Source organism: Sporothrix brasiliensis (assembly GCF_000820605.1).
Source record: "Sporothrix brasiliensis 5110 chromosome Unknown Cont19, whole genome shotgun sequence".
In the NCBI taxonomy this organism is placed as follows: domain Eukaryota; kingdom Fungi; phylum Ascomycota; class Sordariomycetes; order Ophiostomatales; family Ophiostomataceae; genus Sporothrix; species Sporothrix brasiliensis.
The window spans coordinates 3,826,691-3,843,936 of record NW_024467138.1 but is presented as its reverse complement, the minus strand read 5'-3'; the positions used below and the strand labels follow the sequence as shown (position 1 = coordinate 3,843,936).

Below are 17,246 nucleotides of genomic sequence, written 5' to 3'. Positions count from 1 at the left end.
AAAGAGCAGTCTTGCAGCAGACAGCCTCAGCCCTCTCTCACAGCCTCAAACATTGCATCCTGCATCCTGTACTCCAATACTCTCTCACATACCGCCAGTCCTCCACATGTGTGTTCTGCATCACCCCTCACCTCGACGCACAGCATCAGACGGCCCCCGATTCGACCACCAAGCCACAGGTTTTTCTTACCATTTCTCATGACTTGGATCCACCGGCCATCATCTTTCTTGCTTTGTTTGTGTTTTCCTACTCCTGAGATTACCTTCCTGCCACTTAGCCCTCATGCCGGACCCCAATCACATCCAACAGGACCAACCATCTGCACGGCAAGACACCGTTAAAGATACACCAATTTGGCTGTGGAGAACAGCGGCCATCTCACTCAAGACCCCTTGTCGTCGTACTTGACGAAAAGAGGCCGGCTGGGCTTTTTTATTTGCAATTCCCTTCACACTCTGCTGTTTCCTGTCTGTCTCTCCAGCTGTCTGTCTGTGCTCTCTCCACTTGCCGGCACTCGTCGGTGCTCTGTCACTTCTCCATCTCGTCACACCTTCCCACGTACACTTCCACATCTTGCCTTCTCTCTGTCCGCCTCCCACTCCTTGCGTCGCATTTCTCTGTATTCCGTGATCTTATTCTGCCAGTTTATGACTTTTCACTCTTTTTTCCTCTGATGCCAATTCTACCGCAGCCGCTGGCCCCCAAATCGCTTTCCACTCTCGACGACCAGAAACCAAAAACTAAACTCTCCCGGGCGGATCATCCCTAGACTGCAAGCTTCGGCATTCAAAAAAGGACTGCAACGCGCTTTTTCTCCTCGTTCGAGCTGCATCTCCATCACAAGTTCTTCTGTCGCACGTTCAAAACAATTCCCAGGCAGTTTATACGCGCTCAAAAAGGTCCACACTTACATCACATATATCAATCACTGCAGCTGGCGCTTACTCTCTCTCCGTCACCGCAATACAGCTCTCTCCATCTTTCAACTTCTGCTCTCCATTCTCAATTCGCCATTGCCCATCGTGCATCGGCGGATATTGGATCAAACAACGTTGTTTCCACCTCCTTCTCTGTCCCCCTTTCCCCTGAGGCTCTTTTCACACTTGTCCGTTCTCGGTTCCAATCTTCTTTGTTGTCTTCCCTTCACCTGCTCCTCGTTTTGCTCCCGGCTCTACGGTTCCATATCTTGTGAATATCTCCTTTTTTACACGCCCGGCGACCTGCGACCCCGATTTCTTCACGCCAATCACGGAGAACGTCTCACAAAAAGACTGCAACTCCGTGAACGGTCTACCACAAAACGAACGTTGCAACACTCTCACCTCGAACGCCACGCAATCACGAACGCACACCTCGTACCACAGCTCATATTTTTTCCAGCCTTATATATTGCTCCGCCGCCATTTGATCCTGGGTTTATAAAATTTCGAGGGTTGTACAACGAAACTGATTGTGCTACCGAAGGAACGTGGAGAAGGATCCAAAGGGCCGACGACGATCAGAGGCTTTCCTCTCTGTCCTACTCACTCGAGTTTCCCCTCTACGCGCGTTTTACTTCCCAGTTCCAATCCCCGCCATTATGCTGGAGACTTTGTAAAGCCTCGAGAAAGACTGTCCATCGTCTCGATATCTTGGATCTTCTTTCTTGACTTTGCCCATCTACACATCACCGCCTTCCTTGTCGTCCTTGACAAATTCGGCCCAAAATGTGGCCGTCCAAACTCGCCCTTGTCACTGTGGGGGCCCTGGTCGGCCCGGCCACGGCCCTGCTCGTCGCACCGAACTCACCATGCGAGCAATACTGCGGAAACGTCCTGTCGGCCACTACGGGTTCCGACATGACCTGCGATGACAGCCTCTACTCGTCCAGTTCTGCCGGCATCGTCTTTGAGTCCTGTATCAACTGCGAACTCAAGAGCGCCTACTCGACTGGCAACGTTTCGGACTTGCAGTACCTACTATGTGAGTATATGCTTCCCGGTTTGAAGTACACATTTTCCGATCAATTTTTCTAACAAGCCAGACAACCTTCGCTACACAATTTCATACTGCCTCTTTGGCCTCGAAAACAACACCAACGTCGCAGGCTCTCCCTGCATCACCAAGTATGTCTCCCTGTTTTCTGTTCCTTCGTTACAAGTCACGGCGTATAGCTAACAACACAAAAGTCCCGCCTGTGGCCTGCTTGAGAACTCCTTCAACTATGAAAATCTAACCGTGGACGTCGCTCCTTACGGCTACTGCGATGGGTGGATCGAGGTCCAGGTACCCAAGTGCACAGCCTGTCTCGGTTCTGGATTTTCAAACTCATTCATGGAGAATTATGTCACCATTCTGGACGCTGCTTGTATCCAAAAGCCCAATGCCGGGACGACGCTGAGCGTTTCCGGCACGCCATTCTCTACCATCCCGATGAACGTCACCACGCCGTCGGCTGTCCCACTGTATACCTATACGCCTGCGTATTCCGCCATTTCCCTCGGAGGCAAAGTAGGCATCGCCATTGGCGGCCTGGTTCTCCTCCTCAGTTTCGCCGGCTTCATGATTGTGTGCCTTGGCCGCCGTCGCCGTCGCGCCTACCTGAAGAGCGTCGAAGCCCGCTACCGTAACGGAGGTAATGGCGGCGTCGTGGGCGGCGGCAGCGGCGACGGTTGGCCCTCGCCCAATATTGGCCGTGGTAGCAAGGCGCATGAGAAGTTCTCGACGCCGACGAGCGCGCAGCCGCTGCGCGGTTGGGACGACACGCCGACCTCTGCGTCTACCATGGCCGAGAAGAACGGCGGGTTCTTCCCTCGCTACTTCTCCCCATACAACTCGCAGTACAACAGCCCCGTCAGCGCCGAGGAAGGCCCGCCATACACTACGTGGCCCACAATGGCATCCATGACCGACACACTCGCCGCCGGCAGCAGCTCGTCCGCCATGGGGGGCGCGGGTGGCCGGCACTATGCGCTTGGTCTGCGCTCGGTCAGCCCTGTCGCCGACGATGCACACGATGGATCGCCAGGGAGCAGCTCCGGGGCCAACGGCCGCAAGCCGTGGCCACCCGGGTACACCCAGGAGGAGATTGAGCGCATGGCGCACGAGTACGAGCTGGCGCAGATTGGCGTTGCTCTTGGCGGCGCCGACCCGAGCCTGCGGAGCAAGAACTCCAACGTCAGCCTCGAAGGGTCGGCTGGCGCCAAGTCCGCCGTCGACGTCAACGACTTCCCGACGCCGCCGCTGCAACAGGCGCCAACACAGACCGGACTCCGGCAGCAGTCGCTGGCGCACCACGGCGAGTCATCGTCGCCGTCGTCGCTGTCGCCGTCGTCGCTGTCTTCGCTGTCTGTGTCGGCCGGTGCCCTGTGGGAGCAGCCGTCGTCGTCGTCGTCCAAGCGCAAGACGCGCCGCAGTAGCAAGAAGTCGTCGAGCACGCGGCAGGCGAGCGAGCCGAGCGACAACGAGAGCATCATTCTCTCGACGTTCCGAAGGCCGTCCGCGACGCAGGAGCAGTCACAAATTGCAGAACCGCAGCCACCACCGGCACCCACACTGCAGCCGCCGCGAGCGATTCCATACTACCCGCCGCCACCGTCACCACAGATGGAGTCGCCGTACAGCCCCCAGTCGCCCTACGGCGGCCTGACGGAAGAAGACGCAAGGCACGGTCATGCCATGTGATGACCTTTATTAACCTATTCATTCTCTTTTTGGATAGGGTGATTATTTTCCATTTTTATGAACTCGGCCTTTGCGTCACATACAATCCTTCATCTAATGAGCGCCTCTCATTGTTTTGGTCTTTTTGATATTTTCTGTTTCGGTTCGAGATACCTCCTTTGACACCAACTTGGTTTATGTATTTGTTGGTCTGGTCTTAGTCACCTTCACAGGGCCTTTTTCTTGTTAGTTGCAAGCGGCCGTGCATAGTGCATCGCGGTCTCTCATCACAGCCTCTCAGGCATCTGCAATGAATGCGATATTTATATATATATTTATGTCACTCACACGATATTTTATTAAATTCTGATGGCTTTTGACTGTTTGAATTAGCATTTAATGTTTGGAAAGCTTAAGGACTTAGTCAACAGATCGCCAATACTTTACTGTGGCTGTTCTTTGTGGCTGGTGAAGCCTACGCTAGCAGATCTCTTATCTTATCACTCACCTGGCACGTAACCAATCACAGGCTCCAATACCTGCAAAATCCCCGCTTATTTCCACACCAGCAGCCATTTTTTCTTTCAGTCCCTTCAGCTGTGAACTTTTTTTTCAAGTCGATCGAGCCTTTCGCAAAAGTTTCTGTTAGGAGCTGTCTCTCTTTACCTTTACGCTTGTTCACGAACCACGACGACCTCGGCCGACCTCCTCCCCGACGAGACGCGACGACACGGCATATCTCGAGACGGTCAATATATACTCGACTCTTTTTTTTTTACCTTCCTCCTTTCCTCTTTTTTTTACACGTCTTCCGCCAACATGTCTGCGGACGACAAGGACGACCAGGTCATCAAGCCGCAGGCCTCGGCGCCGGCGGTCGACACCAACGACTGGCCGCTGCTGCTCAAGAACTTTGAGAAGCGTGAGTCGTCTTTGTCCCTGGCCCTTTCGGTCCTGTTGACCATCGGAACACATCTAACTGAATTGAACAAATAAAACAGTGCAAATCCGCACCGGTCACTTCACGCCCATCCCCCACGGCAGCGCGCCGCTGCGTCGCGACCTCAAGTCGTACATCAGCTCCGGTGTCATCAACCTGGACAAGCCGTCGAATCCTTCGAGCCACGAAGTCGTTGCCTGGATCAAGCGCATTCTCCGGTGCGTACCAATGCCGCTTCGAAGCGCCAGCCACGGCGCAGCTGATATATATACATACACCACGTGCAGGCCAAAAAGAGGACAACAGCTGACTGCTTCCCTACAGTGTCGAGAAGACTGGCCACTCTGGTACCCTTGATGTATGTTTCTACCCTCCTGCTTTTGTTGTCACAATGTAGCGTCTCGCTAACAACAATAACAGCCCAAAGTGACGGGTTGTCTGATTGTCTGCGTCGACCGCGCCACGCGCCTCGTCAAGTCGCAGCAGGGTGCCGGTAAGGAGTACGTGTGCATCGCACGCCTGCACGGCAAGGTGGCCGGCGGAGAGCCCGAGGTCGCGCGTGCCCTCGAGACCCTGACCGGTGCCCTGTTCCAGCGCCCGCCGCTGATTTCCGCCGTCAAGCGCCAGCTCCGTATCCGCAGTGTATGTTTTTTTTCTCCGCCTTTTTGTGACAGGTGACAGTGTCTCGCCATTCCTCACCGTTCCGCGCGTCCTAACCTAGCTGTACAGATCTACGAGTCCAAGGTGATTGAGTTCGACAACGAGCGCGGGCTGTTCGTCTTCTGGGCGTCCTGCGAAGCCGGCACCTACATGCGGACGCTCTGCGTGCACCTGGGTCTGCTGCTGGGCGTCGGCGCGCACATGCAGGAGCTGCGCCGTGTCCGCTCCGGCGCCATGGACGAGACCAAGAACCTCGTCACGCTCCACGACGTCCTCGACGCCCAGTGGCTCTACGACAACACGCGCGACGAGTCGTACCTGCGGCAGATCATCCAGCCCCTCGAGTCGCTCCTCACGTCGTACAAGCGCCTCGTGGTCAAGGACAGCGCCGTCAACGCGGTCTGCTACGGCGCCAAGCTCATGCTGCCGGGCCTGCTGCGCTACGAGTCGGGCATCGAGCTGCACGAGGAGGTGGTGCTCATGACGACCAAGGGCGAGGCCATTGCCATTGGCATTGCGCAGATGTCGACGGTCGAGATGAGCACGTGCGACCACGGCGTCGTGGCCAAGGTCAAGCGCTGCATCATGGAGCGCGACCTGTACCCGCGCCGCTGGGGCCTCGGCCCCGTCGCCACCGAGAAGAAGAAGCTCAAGGCCGACGGCAAGCTCGACAAGTTTGGCCGCACCAACGAGGCCACCCCGGCCAAGTGGACCGCCGGCTACGTCGACTACAACAAGCCGCTCGAGGACGGCGCTGCGGTCCCGGCCACCCCGGCCAAGGTCGCCGAGGTGAAGGAGGACAAGGAGGACAAGGAGGACCAGGAGATGACCACGCCCGCGACGGCCGCCAAGGGCGACGACAAGGACAAGGAGAAGAAGCGCAAGGCCAAGCACGGCGACGAGACGGCCGAGGAGAAGGCCGAGCGCAAGCGGCGCAAGGCCGAGAAGAAGGCCAAGAAGGCCGCAGCCGCCGCGTCCAAGGGCGGCGACGACAGCGACAGCGATTAAGCGGGGACGATAGTAAAAGGGGGCTGTGATGTACTTTTTCTTGGGACTTTGCTTTTTCTTGTCCACTTCTTGTCTGCTCATTTTTGGCTTTGGCTTGCCGAGAGTTGGTTGTTTTTTTCTGTTTGCTCTTTCTCTGGTCTGTCTCGATTTTCCTCTTGTGTTCGTATGTTTCTTCTTGTGTATTGGGATACTTGGGCGTTATGTAGTCTTTTTTGCATTTGCGTTCCGCCATACATCATTTGGTTGTATTCTCACGTTTTCGTTTCTTGAAACCGGGTCTTTCGTTGTCAGTTGCTACTTCAAAAGTCAAGTTATTATCACAGTCCGGGAAATATCAAGGCGTCAATATATCTTATTTTGAGTTTAATATCACAGCAATAAACCTCCATCGCCAATATATAGTCATATAAAATGAGGAGAGACAAGATTCTGTGTTTGAGATGAATTTTACAATTGTATACCTTTCCAAGAGAAGCGACATCCAATACATTCAATATAATGTTTGAGAGAGATGCGATTTCCTGCCCCTTTTTAACCTTTCTGGATTTCCTTTCAGCTTCGTCACGTCGTGTCATCCTCATCACGTCGTCATCGGCAGCTCACTGCTGTCATCATCTATTTAAAGTTGTTCTTCATCTCTCTCAGCTTGGCCATGACGGCAACGGGCTCCGACTCGCCCGTAGCCAGTTGGATCTCAGGGTCGGTGACACGCATAAACACATTGTGCTCCTTCTCATCACCAATGGTGAACTGGCCCTGGGTCTCCTTGTGCTCGTCGGCGAACGCCTTCAACTTCTTGACGGCGTCGCTGGGCAGGACGGAGATGGCAAACTTGACATTGGCCTTTGTGTATTCGTGGCCGGGCTGGGACGGTCAGCATGTAGGTATGCAGGTGTGTAGGCTGGCAGCACGTGTTGTGACGGGTCGAGACTCACATAAACAGTCGTATCGTCCGGCAGGCTGGCGAGCGTCTCGTTGAGCGCCTTGTGCATCTCGGCAGCCGAGCCCTCAAAAAAGCGGCCGCAGCCTAGCAGGCACGGTCAGCAGAAGATTCACAGGAAAGAGAGGCGTACTAGGAAATTGCCTACCGCCGTGGAACAGAGTGTCGCCGGTAAAGACGGCGCGCTTGTCGCCCTCCTGCAAGTACCAGCAGATGCTGTCCTGGGTATGGCAGGGCGTGTACAGGCCCTGGACGGCGATGGCCTTGCCGAGCTTGAAGCCGTTGCCGTTGGCGGGTGTCTGGGTGACGGCCTGGCAGTCCTTGCCGCCGATGATGGGCAGCTCGGGGAGCTTGAGCAGATCGCGCTGCCATTGTTAGCGGGCGGTGCGTTCCAGATATGGTGGAAGAAGGGCATCTTACCAACTTGGTGTTGCCACCGGCATGGTCCCAGTGGCTGTCGCGGTTAGCTTGGATCACCCTGCCATTAAAAGATACGTCTGGTCGCTGTCGCCACTCACTGATGTGTGTTGACAATGGCCGTCAAGTTGATCTTGCCGGCATCAATGGCCTTTTGGAGGACAGGTGCGACCCTGTTTTCGGTGTTGCATTGTCAGTATATGCTGCCGGGGGTACTCTCTGAGCTCCCCCTCCGACATCAACTTACTCTTCCGGATGTGCCGGATCGATGATGACAGCGTCCTTGGAGGCATCGTCGACAACCAGATAGGCATAGTTGTCGCTGCTGCCGACCCCTGCAAAATGTTAGCGACATCCCGGAGGCGCACCCAGACTCACTCTGTCCTTTCAACCCCTCTCACCACCAACTTACACATGGGGATCGACTGGATCTGCATTTTGCGAACGGGTACGCGCTGCTGCTGTCTGTCAGTTTTCTGGAGAAGAAGGGGCAGAGACAGCGTAGATGTGAACGGCGATGCACATACACCGGCGGCAAGACTTCTGCGGGTTTGCTGGAGGAGTGGTCGGAACGTGCGTGCCGCGAACATTGACGGTGGGGCCGGTAGGCGAAAGGTGTATCGACGTTACGTCGGCTGCGTCGACTGCGTCGGTTCTGCGTCTGCGATACGGTGCTGCGTAACTCGGGAGGGACAGCAGAAGAGCAATGAGGGCGATGAGGGGAAATAGCTGCAGAGCGTTGATTGTGCAATTGCTCTCGCGTAAAGCGCGATCGTGAAGCTCCTTCCGCTTTTAAAGCTCCGTTTCCCCTCCGCGGACTCGCCCGGCATTAAGCTCCCAATGCCAGACGTCATACGTCCGATACGTCCAGACCCCGCTGTAAGGCGAAGGCTTCTGCGTGGCTCAGCCGCAATTACAGCGCTGTTAGTGGTCGGGATTAGTGATCCGTTGCATCTGTGTAGCGGCACTGGGTCGCAGCTGCCTCTGGTTATTTCAGGCTATCAACTTTCTCAGTCGCGGCTTCCACAAACAACGTCACCTATACACATACAAACAACAAGTAAAGCCATACGAGAAGAGAAGGAGCGCGCACGTGGTAACAATATTCAAATGCAGCTCTTTCCTTGTCTTCGTCCACATCGATATCGAAGGCGTAGCCAATAGCCCCAGCCAAACTGAAGGTCTCCAACTTTGTTGGCATGTCTCGGAAAAGACCGTCTCGTTCCATACACATTGAGCCAGTGAAATGTGAAGAACGAGAAGCGTCACCAGTTTCGCCCACATGGTGTAGGCTTCGGGGCCATTTCGCTTCACGATGAAGCACCTCATTCTCACCGGGGCATGCTATGTCGACACAATCTTAAGGTGCGAGCAACAGCAAAGGCTCTTGGAAGCTTCAAAGCATCCAAAACACCTCTACTGACCCGTCGTCGACAGCATTCCCCGATTTCCTGGCGAAGACGACAAGCTGCGCGCAACTGCCTGCCAGATCCGTCGTGGCGGCAACTGTCCCAACTCGATCGAGGTGCTGCTGCAGCTGCTGCAGCCGCCAAAGAGCGCGAACGTACCAGGCGCAGACCAAGACGCCGAAGTGGCCACGTACCTGGTCGCGAGCCTCCCTGCGCGCGATGCGCCGGCGACGGCCATGATCGCACGCTCGTTTCGCCCCGCAGCGGCTGGCGTCGACGGGGACGCCCGCCGGCCCAACCTTGATCTGTGCCTGTACCGCGACGGCCACATGGCACCCGCGAGCAGCTACGTCCTGCGGTCGGCCGCCACAGGCTCGCGCACGATTGTCAACCACAGCGACCTGCCGGACATGACGGCGGACGAGTTCCTGGCGGTGGCCGTCCGATTTTTTGACAGCCAGACGTCCCCCGCAGCCGCCACGCGCCACACGTCGTCCACCGTCTGCAGCTGGTGGCATTTCGAGGGCCGCATCCCCGAGACGACCTCGGCGTGCATCGAGCATCTCCTCTCGAGGCGCGACGCAAGCAACGACATTGTCATTAGTGTGGAGGTCGAGAAGCCCGACCGCAAAGGACTGCGAGACCTGGCCGCCATGGCCGATGTTGTCTTTTACTCCAAATCCTGGGCCGAGGTGAGTGGCCCTGAATGCCAGCGCTCGACACGCGGCGGACTTGTGCTGACAACCCTCTTCTTCTAGGACCAAGGATACGACAGTGCTGAAGCCTGCCTTTGTGGTGAAGCCGCGTCGCTACCTCAAGCGTATGTGTTTTTTGTACAGTACCCCTTTTCTTCCATGTTTGACCAGTCGCGCTCTAACTGCCCGCCTTTTCAGTTCACTGCTTCTCTGCACATGGGGTGCACAGGGCGCTTCGGCGCTCGCTCCGGGGTCAGGAGACCATGTCGTGTCTTGTCCGGCGTCGCCGGTCCCAACCTCCAAGGTTGTCGAGTATGTATTACGGGGCCGGCCACCATGTCAACTCCCCAACTCGGATTGTTTTTACTTTCGTATGCTAACGGAGGGCAGTGCGGTCGGCGCTGGCGATACATTTGTGGCCGGCATTCTGTACAAACTGGTTTCACTAAGCGTGCAGGGGGAGAGCCCGCACCTGGACGTCAGTGATGACACAGCCAGGGCAGCACTCGCGTTTGCTGTTGACCTGGCCACACGCAAAATCCAGATAGACGGATTCCAGGGACTGGTTTAGGCTGTGTTTGTTCGGTAGACGATACCGTCGAAGCCTCTCTCGTCATTTTGGTGCATGCCTTTTGCAATGCTTTGTAGCTTTGTGGTTGGTTTTTCTATTCTATTTATAAATATTTTCTCGACAAAAATGGTAGACTTCAAATAATTTTTTACAAATTTTCAATGCTTTTCTACTCACGTTCTCGTAATTCACCAACAACCATTAATATCTTACATTCCATCCTCAGTCTCCACGGCTTTAAGAGGACTGGACCAAGAACTCACATCTGTTCTTAGTGACGCCCGCTCATGACATGTTTGATTTTTTTGGTTGTCAACAAGCGTGGACGGTTGAGACGATGGCATCTGATGCCGTGGATAAACTCGAACAAATCGACAGCTCTCAGCACGCACCTGTTGAGTACACGAGAAAACGAGAACGACGACGCCAGGGGAGGGTGTGGGGGTGCCTGTCGGAAGGGGGGGGGGGGGGGGTGTTTTGTATTGCTCCATACATTTCAGTGGAAAAAGGTGCTGCAAAAGGGCTAGACCAAACGGGACCTGGGCCCCAGTTTTCGGTCTCGGTCGTTGATTTTGAGAGGCCTTTCTCTGTCTTTTGGGCTGTCTGGCTGTCTCTGACCCCCTGGGACGTCTGGGAACAAAAGGACGGCGGGGCGGCTCTGCTTCGGAGGAGAGCAGATTTTCTACCAGAGGGAAAACGAGGACCCCACACAGGTACGGCCCTTGAGACTGTAGAAAATGAAACAAAAAGAACCAGCCAAGGGAGAGAGGGATTGACCCATGAAAAACCCCCAAAACCCCGAATAGAAATAAAAAGTGGCCCGTGCAAAAAAGTGCCATGCCAAGTGTGCAAAAAAGGGGGTGGGGAATCCAAACACAGGAAACAACATCTGAACCTCTGTTTTTTTTTCTTTCTTTTTTCTTCTTGATCGCCTCAAAAGGGATAGCTGAAGGACCTCATGAGCTTCACAAAGTGTAACTCCCTAGCATGAGATGAGGACCAGCAGGAGAGTCACGACGATGGATACGAATAGCACCTTGGCGTCCTTTCTCACCAAGTCACTGCACCCTGAACGAGGGCGTCACATGTCTCTCTCATCCCCCCCCATTTGTGTTCTCTTGCTGTTTTTCTTCTTGACATGTGCTTCCTTTCCGTTTCCCAGGCATATGCTTTACCAGCCACGCACATGCATGATCACAAAGTGGAATAATAGTACAAGTTTGAAAAAGGATGGTCTTCTCTTTGTTTTCATATGGGAATGTTAAATCTCCAAATGGGTATCTCTGTATCAACAAAATTAAAAACTTGGAAATGCCTCGAACTTCCAAGATTGGAAAACCGGAATAAACAAGGACGAAAGAAAAACAGCGCTGTATGCCCGCTCGCTTCTGTGCTCTTCAAAACAAAGAAAATAATAATGGAAAAGGCTTCCGTGTACTTTTCCAACCGAAGAGTAAAAATAAATGATTTCCCAGAAATCCAAAACAAAGAGCACAGAAAAAACCCTGGACGTCGGCCCATGCTCTGCGAAGAGCCCATTTCTGTATGCCGGTTGTCCTCCCAAATATCCTGTATGTTCCCTGCAAAGCGCCCTGCTTTCTAATAACCCCTTGACCCATGAAGCCGAAGACCCGAAAAAGATAAAAGTAAGAAACTCGTTAGGATGCCATTGTCGTATGCGGTCGTCATTAGAAAAACAAAGGAAATGTGTTTTTTTTTTGTATCGTTGCCGATAAAATGAATGGCGCTTGGGTAATTGTAGTTGGTGAAAAAAAGTGCAGACGTTGTTGGTTGATAACACAAGACGATTGGTTAACCGTCTACTGGTCCTCGCCTTCGGCATCGCGGTCGTCGTCGTTCTCGTTGCCATCCTCCTCATCGTCGTCGTCCAGGTTCTCAGGAGGCTCCCAAGCATCCTCAAGCTTCAGGCCCTTGCCAGTCGGCTCAGGGAACTTGTATGCCGAGCCGAGAAGCTGAGCAACCGATGAGCGGTAGCTCTGGAGAGTCGGGTCCATGACCTCCTTCTCAGGCGGATCGTACAGGCCCATGCCCACGAGGATCTCACCCTCGGGCTGCTCGTCGTCCTGCTCCTGGCAGGTGACAATGTTGCCGTCGCTGGGGATACGTGCCCGTGACGGCTCAGCCGCGGAGAAGCAGTTGTTGTCCGGCGGTGTCCGCGGGGCCGTAAAATCGTGCGTTGCGAAGCTGTTCCACTCCGTCGAGGTGGATGTCTCCGTCGCGGGTTGGTTGTGGACATTCTGGGTCTGCTCACCCTGGTAAACCTGGTTCTGGTTGGCAGGGACTTCCTGCTGCTCGTGTTGCTGGTCCTGTTGCGAATGGGGATCAGCCGTGATCAAGGCCGGGCAGTCAACCGGTGACGGCAGTTTGTCAAACAGAGCGCCGTTGGCATTGACAGAAGGCGACAGTGCCCACGGGTTAGGCGAGTAATAATGGCCCGCGGTGGTGTTGTCCAGGTTGCTCGAGTAGGGAGAGAAGGCCGTGGACGGCGATGTCTGGCTCGAATAGGCGGACGGGCTGAGGGCGAACGGCTGCATGGCCGGAAAAGGCTCGTAATCGGCAACCGGGAGAGCAGGCGTGGCGTAGGCGGACATCTGGGCGGGCATCTGAAAGTTGGTCGCCAGAGACAGGGGAACTTGCTGCTGCGTCTGAAGCTGGTTGGGCATCAAATATGAGCCGCTCGGATGCCAGCTGACTGGCCGTGCTGGACGAGATGCTGCGGCTTCGACAGACGTATCGTAGCGGTGGTTGATGGCGAGGTAGTCCGGGGCAGTGACCAGTTGCTGGGGAACCCATTGCGGGCTGGCGTACAAGCTGACATCGTGGGCCATGCGCTTCCGTGCTTGCATCATGACCGATGTCTGCGGGCTGTTGTTGGCACTGCTGGGCTTGGTGATGCGCATCGCGGAGCCCGGTGTCCTTGAGCCGTAATGAGAGGATCGTGAATGCCGTCTTCTCAAGGTCGACGAAACTGATGCCAGTTGGCGGGAAAGGTTCTCGAGGAAAGCATCGTTCGACTGGTGGTGAAATGTTGATAGCTGGTATTGTTGGGATGGCTGTGGTTGTGACTGCTGCATTGGCTGCATTGGCTGCATTGTTGATGTGGTTTGCGGCATGTTTACGTACGGGTTGCCGTACGCGTAGGACATCATGTTGGTGGTTAAGGAAGAATATGACGACGAATATGAAGAGGGGGAAGAGGAGGGGAGAAATGTATTGTGAGGTTGTTGTGAGAGGCAGTCCGGTTGTAAGAAATATGATGGTGAAGGGTCAAGTAGAGACGAGGGAAGAGGCGAGAAGTGGCCGCCTCGCTATGATATATCGGCGATCTGGGTCGTGTTGAATTTGATATGTTCAGCAGTGGTAAGTCTAAGAAAGGATGGCAGCGAGCTATGTTAAGTATCATCCTGACGAACTCCACCTATGATGGGGAAGAAGGGGGTGTGTGGGAGATGGGAAACAGAGGGCGTGCCTCGAAGCGAAGAAACAAAGTGGAATGGAATGGCAAAGGAAGAACGAACGAAAAGGGAAAGAAGACGGAAAGAGGAAAAAGAAAGTGAAGGGCCATGGGCAAATACCAAAACAAGTCAATCAAGCATGACAAGGCTAGCCTGCACATCAAGTGGACAGTAGTCATATTGGCACGGAAGGGCAGAAATATGGAGTAGCGAGTAGCGCCGTGTATTAGACAAGAAACGGGGCCATGTTTGACTCTTGGACGCGGCCACAGACATGGTAACATGGGAGGTCAGATATTAGAAAGGTACGAACGGAAACACAGAAACACCTTGCCAGAGTTCTCCGTACTCCCTCCTTGGTTGCATCTGGCAAAGGTACAACGCAACGTTGGTACGAGGGCGGGTGCTGGCGAGAGGATGTGCGCTTTGTTTAGGCATATTGGATGTTTTAGGTGCTTTGGCCGTGTAAGTTGTCTGGGTCTGGGTTTGGGTGCGTGTCTGGTTGTTTGGTTGTGGCTGTGGATTGTGGGCACGGATGTGTATGGGGGCAGTCAAAATATGGGATGGATGGGCGGACTAAAACAAAAAGTACTCCGTACTCTGCGGCGAGGGATAAATGAGCGAGTGACTTTGTACCCTGCTCGATCAGAGTCTGTTTATGTTCGTTATTAGTTGGCAGATTTACCGTAAGTGGCAGATAAAGGCGGCGGCGAGAGCGGAGGAGAGAAAGGTGATGGGGTGGGTCGGCGGCTTGACTGAGGACAAACCTGAAAAGACGTTGAAAGGATTGGTTAGTCGCAGGGTGCATGCGTCATCTGGATGGCGGCAGGGATCTGTGGCAATGACAAAAATGTATTACCCCGATGGGGAATAAAGAAAAAGCATGTAATTCGTAGTAGTCGTGCAAGCGGCCGCCAACAGTGGAAAAAGGGAGTCTCGAAAAGACGGCCGAAAAGGGGGGCGAGAACCACATCTCAGGTAAACGAAGAGCCACAAGCCCAGAGCAGACCCATTTTCGGTACGAAACACGGCGACCGTGTAATGAAAGACCCTAGACATACGGAGCAACCTGAATGCGCGGTGTGTCCTGGCATCTCATCGAGTGAAGCCTAGAGCGACTGGCGAAGCTTGTAAGATTTCGTCCTCCCATATACCAGGCTTGTGTATCGTAGTAGACCTGCGACTGCATGGTGACCGACTGTATCGTGTCTGGCGCCGGTTGAAGGAGGCGAGATGAGCCTACGACGCGACGACTCCGCGCGCATTTCCGGAGCGAGCGGATTGTACCAGGTGTGGATCAGACCGGGTTGAATAAGTCACGATGTGATGCGTGAGCAACCACCGTGGTACTGAGTGTCGTAGTGTCCTGTGATGGCTCTGGGTGGTGGTGACAGCCATAACAAGCATGGGGCTAGTCGTGTTGTCCAGCCAAGGGCAAGTATCGAACTTGCACATCTTACTCCGCGTGCAAGCACAGAATAACTGGCCTATAACCAGGCGACTCCATTTCGCTGTTCGGTTACAGGTCAATGATGGATAGCCCCGGTTCTTTTGGGCGGGTGGCGGTCAGGGCCAGGGGAGATGACCGGAGGCGAGCTCGTGAGGGCTGGAAAGGTTGTGGAAGGGATGGAAGGAAGCCCCAAAAAATACCTGAAAACAATGTACGAATTTGGAGAAGCAAAAGGCGGAGCGACATGGGACAGGGCGCTGGGATGGATGGGCATGGTGGAACAAAGCAGGGGGTGTGCCCATAGCGGAGATTGGCCCTGGAACAGCCATGGAAATCGAAAAAGAAGCCGGAACTGAAAGCCAACAGGCGAGCGCGAGAGCGAGGACAGGGGGGCAGACGGCACTAAATGTGTTCATCCACGGACACCACAAACGCCTCTCGCTCGGAAACCGCACGCCCCATCTTCCCTTTCTGCCTCTTTGTCTCTTCATCATGTCGTGGTGTTTCCCGCCGTTTTGATCATATCTTGACCATCCCCGTGTTGCCCGGGCCCAGCGAGTCCGCTAAACGGCTGCCCCATGTTTGAAGGTATCCCATTCAATTCTTGTGCAACTAACCCACCCAACTCCCTGAGGTTGAATGTTCCGTTGTCGGTTCTCAAAATGGATACATGCTCTTGTTCACTGATGCACCGGAATGCATCTCTCGTCAGATGCCGGCTTAATGGTGGACTCTGTGGCACAGCCGTGACTCCTATTCTTGGTCAAACATCAAGGTCTGGCGGATGTGAGTGAGAGTCTGTGACTGAGGCGGCTGGGGTCAACTGTTGCGTTTGGCGGACTGAAATAGGGCAGAGTCACCTCCTTCTCGTTCGGTTGAGTGTCGTGACGTTGAGCGTTGTGAAATTTCTTTGTGGTTCGGTTGGGCAAGGTCTCGGTCAGTCAGCTTTTTTGGGCGGCCACCAGGTTCTCTTGGTTCAACTTGTTAGCTGTTGGCGCTTTCTGCTGGTCCTCCTAGCCCTGCTGATGGGGTGGCATGTCGCATGTCTCTCTTTGGTATCCCAGTCGGAGAATGAAGGGGCGTATCGGCTTGCGAAGGTGGGCATGGATGGGCTATTTGACCCCATCAAAAAGGTCGCTGCAGGCTTGCGTTGTTTGATTGTATCTTACGTTGTACTTTGGTCCTTTTCTGCCTCGGTCACATAACAGGCCGACTGAGAGCAGCAATCCAGTCCTGCCGTTGTTGGTCGTGACAAAGATGGAAGAAGCGAAAGGGGGGAAAGAGTATCATGAGCGTGAAAGAAAACGGCATCCTCCACATTCTTCCGTACAGGTTGCTCGTTTGGGTGAGCTCCACGGATCGCAACTCGAGACACAGAATGGCCGGTCTTCATTTTATTAATAACTTGGGTTGCCTTTCGTTGTCCGGTTCTGGTTCTGGCTCGGCCTCGTGTCTAGTGTTGTGCTGCACATTTTGTTTCTTGCCCAGGCCTGTCCTTTTTTAAAAACAGATGCGCCAACGCCATGCGAGTTTTCAGATGTGGGTAAGGGGGAAGAATGGCGGAGGGAGGGGAGTGTCGCAAGGGAGTGGGGGGAGGGGGGTGGCTGTAATTGTGGCATCGTCGTTCTCAGTGTTCGTTGATGCAAAAACAGTGGGAGCGGATGACGGTGAAAAAGGCAAACGTCCAGCGTCAAGAGATGTGCGTGAGTGAGTGCTGCCTTTGGGTGGAGGCGAAACAAAAGAGTTGGGGTGGAATAGAAGACGAAATAAGGAAAGGGGAAACAGCCCAAGACAAATAGCAAAATGGAAACAGCGTAATACGCCCCTTCCGCCAGTCCAACTAACGATCACAAAACAATGCTTGTAATAGCGGAAATCACAGCTGACAACGTACCATTAAAGGAAGGCGCCGCTAACATCAGGCGCTACGAAAAGGAGCGGCACTATTTTCAGTTTCAAGAAAGAGCAACCGTGGACTGTCTCAAAGCGTCAAGCAGCCGATCCGGGAGCCACTCCCAAGCGAACAACAACAAAAGG

General features: G+C 54.3%; 5 protein-coding genes across 5 annotated transcripts; 3 read left to right on the top strand and 2 right to left on the bottom strand.

Moving 5' to 3' along the window:
- Positions 1–1,707: 1,707 nt before the first annotated feature.
- SPBR_00364 (uncharacterized protein) lies at positions 1,708–3,664 on the top strand (the record flags this gene model as incomplete). Its single annotated transcript, XM_040758683.1, has 3 exons — positions 1,708–1,963; positions 2,025–2,106; positions 2,170–3,664. 3 exons carry the CDS (start codon positions 1,708–1,710, stop codon positions 3,662–3,664), a joined length of 1,833 nt encoding a protein of 610 aa, XP_040618861.1.
- Positions 3,665–4,462: 798 nt separating this feature from the next.
- Positions 4,463–6,251, top strand: SPBR_00426 (H/ACA ribonucleoprotein complex subunit 4; the record flags this gene model as incomplete). The annotated part of the gene is made up of 5 exons (XM_040758745.1): positions 4,463–4,565; positions 4,645–4,801; positions 4,908–4,941; positions 5,004–5,225; positions 5,313–6,251. The coding sequence occupies 5 exons, from the start codon at positions 4,463–4,465 to the stop codon at positions 6,249–6,251; spliced, it is 1,455 nt and encodes a 484-aa protein (XP_040618860.1).
- Positions 6,252–6,866: 615 nt separating this feature from the next.
- Positions 6,867–8,198, bottom strand: SPBR_00652 (hydroxyacylglutathione hydrolase; the record flags this gene model as incomplete). Its single annotated transcript, XM_040758971.1, has 8 exons — positions 6,867–7,115; positions 7,187–7,278; positions 7,340–7,556; positions 7,612–7,645; positions 7,710–7,781; positions 7,856–7,943; positions 8,021–8,063; positions 8,136–8,198. The coding sequence occupies 8 exons, from the start codon at positions 8,196–8,198 to the stop codon at positions 6,867–6,869; spliced, it is 858 nt and encodes a 285-aa protein (XP_040618859.1).
- Positions 8,199–8,923: 725 nt separating this feature from the next.
- Positions 8,924–10,283, top strand: SPBR_00639 (ketohexokinase; the record flags this gene model as incomplete). The annotated part of the gene is made up of 5 exons (XM_040758958.1): positions 8,924–8,973; positions 9,046–9,709; positions 9,776–9,837; positions 9,911–10,024; positions 10,103–10,283. The coding sequence occupies 5 exons, from the start codon at positions 8,924–8,926 to the stop codon at positions 10,281–10,283; spliced, it is 1,071 nt and encodes a 356-aa protein (XP_040618858.1).
- Positions 10,284–12,103: 1,820 nt separating this feature from the next.
- SPBR_00778 (uncharacterized protein) lies at positions 12,104–13,204 on the bottom strand (the record flags this gene model as incomplete). Its single annotated transcript, XM_040759097.1, has 1 exon — positions 12,104–13,204. The coding sequence occupies one exon, from the start codon at positions 13,202–13,204 to the stop codon at positions 12,104–12,106; it is 1,101 nt and encodes a 366-aa protein (XP_040618857.1).
- Between the last annotated feature and the right edge of the window lie 4,042 nt (positions 13,205–17,246).